Consider the following 10159-nt stretch of genomic DNA (forward strand, 5'->3'; position numbering starts at 1 on the left):
AAGTTAGAATATTTAGAAAGAATTAAATAAAAATGTAAATATAGGCCTAAAAAATATCTAAAAATTTATTTTTAATTCTACATTCAAATGCTGGCTCAGAAATGAGTTTAATGAATATGATTAGGCGAAAAAATTTTTCTTCGGTCTCATTTGATTTATTAGAGGCCGAATTAATGGTAAAGCAGAATTTTGACATGAATTGCGAAGAGTTAAAATTTATTTCATATATAATAAACTTTTAAATAAAATAAATTCCTTCCGATAAATATGTAGATTTGGATCTAATTTTTATATATTTTGACTTTATATTCAAATTCAAAATTTGTAAATTATAATTTGAAAAAAATTATTCACCAATATTAATATATAAAAGGATTGCAGTTGTGGCGCTTTCCCGCTTTTTATCCTTTAGTCATTAAAAATCCCACCTCACTCTTAGAATATGGGAGGTATGGCCGGGCCTAAAAATTTTTGCAATTTACAAAATGAATGAGAAAATTGAATAATACACCTATTTAATATAATTAAAATATAGCCACTTTTTATAATTATTTTTTATTATCCTTCATTTATATATTCCTCTCAAAATTTAGAAAATGTTTTTATCAACCCCCCCCCCCACCCTTGTCGTGGTAAAATATGTAAAAGTAAATAAATAAACACTTAACCCATTTTGCCCTGATTTCCCGATATTGGAATATCTTTATTTTCTTGATTTGGATTTTCTATTTATTTTCAAAAAACCCTGATTTTTTTAATTCCATTTTATTAGAAAAAATGAGTAAAAGTGCTTACAAATTGAGTAGAAGCGTTTAGCGATGTTTTCACAAATACGCTATATTGAACTGGTATTATTTTAAAAAATGATGAAAACTATTTTACGTTTTTTAATTTTTTTTTTATATTGTTTAGTTTGACTTGTGAAATCAGCAAAAATAAAAAACTAAAATAATTGAAGATCTAATGATTTATTTCCAAAATTTATTCTTCATAAATATTAGAAATTTATGTAATCTAGAATATTTTGAATTTTTTTTTTGATTAATCATAACTTTGCAGTTATTTCTATTTATTAAAATGCGAATAGAAGAAAAAGGAAAGGTCATAATATTCAAATGAATTAGTTACTATTATATCAAAGTTATATCGATGTGCATTATCTCAAAATTGTAATTAGGAGGCATTAATTATCAGTAAAATTTTCTATAATTAAAATAATCTGAGAAAATCAATAAAAAATTCTTAGCTTTCAGTATATTTTTTTTATCTAGATTAGAAATAAAGTATTACTTTAAATGACATAAAGCACACTTTTAAATTTTATGTGGGGGGGGGGTTAACTTATTCTGCTAAAAACTTAACCCAAAATGTCCGCTCCATACTTACAACCATGAGTGAGTGAGACCAGGAAGACTAATATATTTTCTATCACATCAGATAGAGGTTACATGCTTATTAAATAAACAATACGTAATAAAATATTCTTAAAACATTAGCGTTTATGATTTAAGAAACTTCAGTTGGTAAATTGATATTGAATATATCGATTTCACTTAAAATGAATTCACAATTTTCGCGGTCATGCGCTCGTTATAATAATTTCGTGCAAATACATTCGCGGTAGAAAATTCGCTATAAATGGTTCGCGATTAAAGTTTCGCTATAACGAGTTCGCGATCAAAGTTTCGCTAAAATGTATTCGCGGTTTAGGTTTCGCGGAAATAAATTCGCGATAATGAGTTCGCGATCAAAGTTTCGCCAAAATGTATTCGCTATAAAGTATTCGCGGTTAAAGTTTCGCGAAAATAAATTCGCTATAAAGAGTTCGCGATAAAAGTTTCGCTAAAATGTATTCGCTATAAAGTATTCGCGGTTACGGTTTCGCGGAAATAAATTCGCTATAACGAGTTCGCGATCAAAGTTTCGCTATAATGTATTCGCTATAAAGTATTCGCGGTCATGGTTTCGCGGAAATAAATTCGCGATAATAAGTTCGCGATATTGTCTTCGCTATAAAAGTTTCGCGGAAAAAAATTCGCGGAATTGTCGCGATATTGCCTTCGCTATAAAATTCCTTCGCGATAAACGACATTCGCGATAAACGACATTCGCGATAAAAGTTTCGCGAAAAAGTGTTTCGCGATAAAAGTTTCGCTGAATTGACCTGATACGCTTTTTTCCATATGGCGGTTAACTAAATTAATAATGGAATTTAAATACATTAATTAAGCACTAAATAATGGCGAAAACCGGATGTTAAGTACTACTCTAGTTTTTGTTTTGGCACGTCGCCAATATTTATTTATTTTTGTTTTTTCGTGAATAACTTTTTATTCATAAATTCGGCTACAATATGGATTGAAGCACTAACCTCTACTAACGAAGCACTAAAGAATGATATATGTTTCATCGTTAGTGCTTCCAATCGACTTTTAAGCGTGAAGTTGGCACAAATTTTTATTTTTGCCTATAACTTTTTTTCTTTAAATTCGGCTACTATACGGATTGAAGCACTAACAAGCACTAACGAAGCACTAAAAAATGACATATGATTCATCGTTAGTGCTTCCAATCGTTCGGCCAACTTCACGGAGCTGTGAAAATTACTAATAAATTTTAACAAATCTTTTTTTTTATTAAAAAAACATCAAATAAATAAATCCATTTTCAAAATATAATCATATTTCTTTTCATTTGATAATATAACAATATAATTAAAAATTTATAATTAGAATAAATGTTAAGACGTGCGCGAAAGTAAATCCGCTAATCTTTGAGGTGCGAATTAAGTTAGTATTTAAAAAAAAAATTAAATCTAAAGGTTTAGGCGATAGTTTCAGATACAGATGAATTAAAATTACCAAGGCCCAATTATAATAAATACTTAATAGTAACATCCTATATTCAAGGAACTTATTCTATCTTACCAAATGCTAAATGTGTCTAAAAAGCAGAGACCCGGAGTGAACCGTTAAACCATTATAAATCTCAGAACCGTAACCGAATCGATATAATTATTTTTTGAAGGAGTAAAAAGAACCTTTATAAAATAAGGTTAAACCGGTTCAGTTTTTATATTTTAGGAATCAAAAAAATTTGAATATCCAGTTATATAAATTTGCTCTTATAGTACTGATGGTTCCCGCAACACAAGTTTCTATAGAAAGGGCCTTTTCGGGGCTAAAATTTGTGTTATCATCACAACAAACAAATATGAATCCATTTATATTAGAAAATATATTATTTATAATATATATAAAAATGAGTTATTTTGAATCTTATATAATTTTTTTATATATAATTCAGATGCTTATAATAAAAATATATTAGATGATGGTTTTGCTTCAATAAAAAAAAATTTCTAACCGTAATGAACCATTATAATTAGCTGAACAAAATCGTTGTAAATTTTTTCTTAAGAACCGTAACCAAAACGTAACCATTATAATTTTTTACATACTGAACCGTAGCCAAACCGAACCGTTATAAATAACGGTTCGGGCCCCTGCTAAAATGTACAATATCAGTTCAAAATTTTCAGGTTCCAATTTAAAGAAACACTTGATTTGGTTGTAATATTTATTATTTTATTTAATAAAACTATAAGTAACCAGTTAATAATTCATTTTAGATTGATGTATTCTATAGGCTTATTATATTATTATCAAGGGTTTTATATTTTAATAGTTGAACACTAATTATAAATTTGCGAATTTTATAAATAATTAAATGTTACATAATATATAAGTTTAAACAAAATCATTTTCTGGAATATCACCCCCCACCCCCTTTTCTTGGTAAACCATGAAACCAAATTCTCTCGGTTATATTTTCCACAAATCGAAACTAACTTTTACATATATAAAATAGTTAATATATTACAATTTATTTATTTTAGTGTGCTTCTTTGAAATTATAATCTAATATCTATTATATAAAAGGTTTTATATTTTAATTGTTGAACACAATTTACAGTATTATAAATTTATATATTGTAAAAATAATTAAATTTCATGAATATAAAAGGTTTATATATTAAAAATTAATAAGAAAATTTTTTTATAAATAAAAATATTTTTTTAAAAATTTAAACATGGCTAAAAATGCGTTAGATTTTTGTGAATGAACGTTCGACAGGTGTAATTTTCTTAGAAATGTTTATAGCACTAGGTTTTAGTTTACCTACCAATTTCATTGAAAATTGAATATCACAATTATCTTAAAAATTATATATTTTGTTGGAAAATTTCTTTGTCAAAATCATAATATTCCTTTTTTAAAATTTAGTTGATTAAAAAAAATAATCTTTCTATGCGAAAATAAATTTAAGATTTTTTATTTTCTTTCAAAATTTCGTTTAAATGATTTTTAGGTGGGTAACAAACTTGCGAAATTTAATGTTTTTAAAATTATAAATTGGTATGTGCTAAGTATGATGAATTATAAAAATATTGATATTATCGATTATCGCTTCGAATTTGTGACCGGCTTTCTTATGTTTTATGTGTTTTAGCGTTTTAACACTTAAAAACAATTTTTCGGGGATTTTTATATCCACAATCATCCCCAATCTGATATTCAATATCTGCAAAGCCCTATAAATTTTCCTTTTGTTTTTTCTAAAGGAATATTTTATAAGAGGTAAGTTAGTTAATAAAACTTAAATAATATCTATTCCAGAGTAATTTAAAAATTTTCATGTATTTGTTAACAAAAATTAATATAATCGTAAAGAAATTTAACACAATATCATTGTAGTGACAAAATCTTTTAATGAATGAATGTTATACGTTTTTAATATTTTAAATTCAGTAGATTCTCATAATTATATATAAAGTAAAGGTCATTTCAAAAATTTAGATCATTTTGTTTTTGGCATTGAAATATATGTTGATTTATCACCCATTTGTTGATTCAGTTTATTCAAAAATAAACCCACATCTGATTGAGTTAAATATTTGCTAAAATAATTTCAAAAATTATAAGCTTTAATAAACATAAGGATATTATTTTAAGATAATGAATATCATAGAATTTGATTTAAAAAGTAGCCAAACAACAAAATGGTATGGTGTATACAAATGCTATTCCGCACCATGTTGCTTTGATTAATTAAATTTTTACTACCAGTTTATAATCATTTTTATTATTTTATATAAAAGTTAAATTAAATAAGTAAGATCGTTTCTCACGAATATTAAGGTTTATATATATAAAAAACATGTGAATATTATAGATTTATAATTAATCAAACAAATATCACCATTATTTATATCTAAAAACATCAAAAAAAAATAGGTTTAAGGAGATAGTGATAGAAAAAAAATATGAATCCTTGATTGGAGAAAAAGAGATCCTTATCATTACCACAAAATATATAAAACCTCTTATCAATGACGAAATTAATCTTAACTTAATTAAAATATATTTTACACCAGATGAATGTTTACTTGTAAATACATCTGTGGGTCATACGAGGAGGCAGTTTTTAAATCTTTTATCAACGTTCATCGCGCAGCCTAATAAATTGGCGTATGCGGTGCTCCATATTTTAAATATGAAATTAATTTATAATTCGATGTATTACATTTTTAAATTTATTTGGGCGCTTTTAGTTCAACCATTGATAATAAAGTTTAGTTCATATTATTTCCTGTCCAACCTCTATATAAATATGTATTTCTTAATCTCCGAAATAGATTAAGGAATCGTCTTTTACTCAGGTCAGAGTCATACATCGCATCAGTAATATTCTATCGATTTTTGTTAAAACAAATATATATAAAAATTTGGAAGGCAAATAAAATATAAATAAATTAGAAATCAAATTTAAACTATAATTATCGTAAATAAATATTATTTCGTAGAATTTGGCGAGAATAAAAAGATTCTTCTGGTATTGAGTATTAATTCAGCAATGGAAGTTTCTTTTGATAGGTGTACTAGTTGCAGATATACAAAGTATTTTCCTAACAGAGTTAACAAATCTAGGGAGTTCCAATCGCTTTTCCCCTAAAAGGTTAATGGATCCTGATCTGAGTATAATGAAAAATATAGCATTCTTGCTGTAGATTGCTAGTGTTTTATTATATTCGTTGTTTGATAGGGAACGTTTATGAGCTTTTATAGCTATCCAATATGAATTGGATGTTTGTCCATTTTCAAATTGATCTCACTCTTCATTTCTATCATGCTTTATAAGTTTTAAATATCTAATTATAAATTACAAGGATCCCCTAGGATTCAAATTAAGATATTTGAATCAGTTATAAGATATTGAAAACGCAGATCAAAAAGTCTAATGTTTAAAAAAAATATATTATATAAAATAAATTACTTACAATTAGAATTGGAAACATGTAGTCAAGCTTTTTAGAAAATTTTCTTTCAAAAAAAGATATCTGACTCTCAGATTTATCGATTTGCAATATTTATTTCTATTTCCAAGTGAAATAATAAACGTAAATCAATTGTTGATCCATTTTGGGGAAAGAAATTCAACAGACTCTATGAATAGATTTAGTAATGCTAATAGTTCCTCAAATTTATATTTTAATATTCAAATTTTAAAATAATAATTTAATAATAAATACAATTAAATAGCATTTTAAATTGTTTGCAAGTCCTACCATCATCTAAATTGGTAACTTTTCCTGAGAAAATTGCTGGAGCACACAGTCAACTTGTAAAAAATATACCATGGAAATATAAAGGTTCTACATCATGCTGTATTTATTTCACATGTGTTTCAATCAAACATTATATAAAAAATATGGGTTTTGCAATTTTTGAAAAATATCTGATTAATATTATAATGTAATAAGCATATTTATAAAAATTTATATCAATAAAAACATGTAATTTTGCAAAATTTTACATTTAGTACCAATAAAGAGTTAATTATACATAATTAATTGTTAACAAATATATTTTTAATTAGTCAGCTATATTTTTAAAAACTTTAGTAATTTCACAAATAATAATTTAGCCAAAAATTTCCTAATTACAATAAAAATATCAGAGACCTGTAGGCTTGGTTCTAAGCCTGGGTATTAGCTATAAAAATTAAATTTTTAAAAAATCCAAACCAAGCCTGAAATTATAAAACCTGAGGTAGGCCAAAAAATTTTTAAAAAAGAAATCCTGGTTGGGCCTTACAAATGGTTCATTGCAGGTCTCTGAAAAATATATTTCCTAGAGTCCCCTAACTGATTTTTACAAAGCTTAAGAGTATTTCTATAAATATTAATTTTAAAAAAATATATTTCATATAATCATTCAGTCATTTTTATAAGATTGTACTTTCTGAGATTAAAAAGTGTTGCATTACATTACATGCCTCAGTTCAATATCATTAAAATATCTATTTAAATATAAATAAAACTTAGCAAGAAATTCAAAATTTGGTGAGATTTAAAATTGCAAAGGATATTGCAATAAAAATATATATTTCTGACAAATGTGTTTTCTTGATTTTTCCATTTTTTTAAGCAACCTTAATAAATTTAGATTCAAAAGATTTAAAAATTTTGCTACTTTAATTATTAGTGATTATAAGTTCATATTCTTTCAAGCAAAAGTTTAATGTATTTGTTGAAAATATAAAATTTATATATATGTAGTGGGCATGTTCCATTATCCATTAAAATTATTTCTGAAAATTTTACATTGTGTGGTATAATTAAATAACATTTAACATGGTGTGGTATAGTCTACCAACTAAATAACACCGCACATTTTGTGGCCTAGCCATAGCCAAGAATTAATAAATTTAAATCTATACTCTTTAAGTAATCTTATATTGTTTGAATAAGTTAAGTTTTTCTTAATTGGAAAGATTTCTTCAGGCGGATTAATTTCTCTCCTTCCATCACGCTGAAAATAATAATTTTCACTTAACTTTGCATGTGGGCCAGGGGGAAGGTTAGGGTCTGGTTCAGATCTATAATATAAAATATGAATTGAGCTTATATTTAAAAAACCTTGAAGAAACATATTTGGTATATCTCATGTTGTTATTAAATTTTCGCTATAAAATAAGGTATTCAATATATATATTTATTAATTACTCCAATTAACCAATTGATCAAATTTAATATAAAAGTTGAATAAACAGCTGGAGACTCTTTCCCCATTCTATCAATGTTTTAAGACAATAAAGCGAATACAAATTTCTTATATCTTGATGGCTATCATAAAAACGGTTACAGGCAATAGATTTATAAAGATAAATATTTCATGATATTATCATTTAAAAATTTGTGTTATATAACTTCCTGAATAACTATATTTTTTGATTAAAATTAATATATAATCACATAATGGTAAATCGAATAGAAATATCTACCCATTATACATGGAAGGTGAGGAAATACCCCCAACCCTTAGTAAAATTCTATGAAAAAAAGCACCGTGTAGCTGGCGAGGAGTAGATTTGGAGAAATACCTCCCCTCATATCGAAGATTTTTGATAAAAATATAAAAGGGTTTAAGAATTGTAAAGTATTATATTTCAAATAGGTTTTCTATTCTAAATATTAGCGAAAAGTAATTTAAATATTTATTTCTTGTATATAAATATTTTATCTCACGAAAATTTAAAGTTTATTTTCTTATATTTTTTAAACCTTAAACATAGTTGGACATAAGAAAATATCAACCAAGAAAAATTCCATATAATTTAACTTTAGTAATAACTATGATTATAAAATTTCTAGAGTGTAAGGAATGTTCAGATGTCCAAATAGATAGAATTTTCTGTATATATTAATTTCTGAGACTTTTTGTACTACAGGAAAAAAAGAAACTGCAAAAAGACTGTACATGGGGCCTTCTACAACATGGATAGAGGAGCCTATTATTTATGCTGGAGAAATACAGAATATCCGGTAATACATATCTGAAGCTGATACATTATTAAATTTAATATGACTGCCGATTTTTTTTCATTGAAATATATTAATTATTACACAATTTTATGCGGTATTTTTTAAAGAAATGGATTATAAGAATTGCGAATATTTACAATTTAGATCAATAGAATATCGACTAAGAATTCTCGATATTTGTAATTGTTGGGTGAAAGAGAAATTATATTATTTTGTGATTCACAAGCCTCGACCTTACCGACAAACAAATTGTTCCAATATTAATGTGTACTCATTTGAAGATCATTATAAAATAACGGTTTATATCCCACATTTGGATTTAATTTTGACTCAAATCAAGAAACGATTTGAAATTTATCAAATGGTTCTAGCTAATTTACAAATATAATATCTCACAACTCCCACTGATATGGGCATATATCAAATCTTGATATTGACCATTTAGCTAAATTTTATTATGAGGACATAAGCGCACCGGAAGGCCAATAAATTTCAGAATTTAAATAGTATAAAAAACACATTTTTGTAGATAATCCTCTAAGAAATACAGTAGAAGAATTGTATACTTTAAAATATATTTTATGTTTCCAAAATATATAAAAATTACTGTATATTTTGACAATGATACCAATTGGTACAAGCACAAATAAGGACTTTTCTTCATTACAGAGAATAAAGTCTATTATGTGTATAACATCTTAAAATTTATTGAATAGACTAGCTTTAATCGAGATCTATCTAATATTTTATTATTTGTGTTCAAAATTATCATATTTTAATAAATTTTACATGAGGATTAGTTCTTGTTACATTACATGTTTGAACTATATATTTTAATATACTTTTTCATTTTAGAAGGTTTAAGGCGATCGTTTTTTTTAGTAACGATATATTATATTGTAATATATTTTATGTTGTAAATTGGATAACGTGATTTTATATGTTATACAATTTTACATATTTGATTTACGTTGTAGATAAAAAGATATTATATATTATAAAATTTAATCAGTTAACATTTTAAAATAAAGAATCGTTTTAAAATCTTATATTTAAATTAAATTCTTTATATTGAGCTAAATCCAGACTAATTCCTATCAATTCTAATTTGATAACAGCTATTTTCTATACAAGAACCCCTATTTGTCAAAAAAAAGCTATTTAAACAACAATAACAAACTTATATTCATAGCTCATATTCATGTCAAACAAACTTATATTAATGCCAAACAATGTACTATAATATTCATTATAAATGAGTGGTTTTTAAT

At 25.4% G+C, this 10159-nt stretch overlaps 1 protein-coding gene across 1 annotated transcript; it reads right to left on the minus strand.

The window, feature by feature from the left end:
- Window positions 1–4363: 4363 nt before the first annotated feature.
- On the minus strand, window positions 4364–8189 carry LOC135928301 (NADH dehydrogenase [ubiquinone] 1 alpha subcomplex subunit 7-like). Its single transcript, XM_065464740.1, has 4 exons — window positions 8070–8189; window positions 7983–8029; window positions 7784–7942; window positions 4364–4961 (listed from the first exon to the last, which is right to left on the minus strand). Exons 1-4 carry the CDS (start codon window positions 8133–8135, stop codon window positions 4862–4864), a joined length of 372 nt encoding a protein of 123 aa, XP_065320812.1. The 5' UTR covers window positions 8136–8189; the 3' UTR covers window positions 4364–4861.
- Window positions 8190–10159: the final 1970 nt, after the last annotated feature.

Source organism: Gordionus sp. m RMFG-2023, chromosome 4 (assembly GCF_954871325.1).
Source record: "Gordionus sp. m RMFG-2023 chromosome 4, tfGorSpeb1-WG-v2, whole genome shotgun sequence".
NCBI lineage: Eukaryota > Metazoa > Nematomorpha > Gordioida > Chordodea > Parachordodidae > Gordionus > Gordionus sp. m RMFG-2023.

What these genes read in the sequence shown, in the direction of transcription:
- LOC135928301 (XM_065464740.1), bottom strand. Translation starts at nt 8,135, where the DNA reads ATGGGGAAAGAGTCTCCAGCTGTTTATTCAACTTTTATATTAAATTTG. An exon ending in TGATCAATTGGTTAATTGGA is followed by an intron (nt 8,030 to 8,069) that starts GTAATTAATAAA and finishes CTTATTTTATAG; the next exon opens with CGAAAATTTAATAACAACAT. An exon ending in AATATAAGATTACTTAAAGA is followed by an intron (nt 4,962 to 7,783) that starts GTATAGATTTAA and finishes AAATTATTTTAG; the next exon opens with CAAATATTTAACTCAATCAG.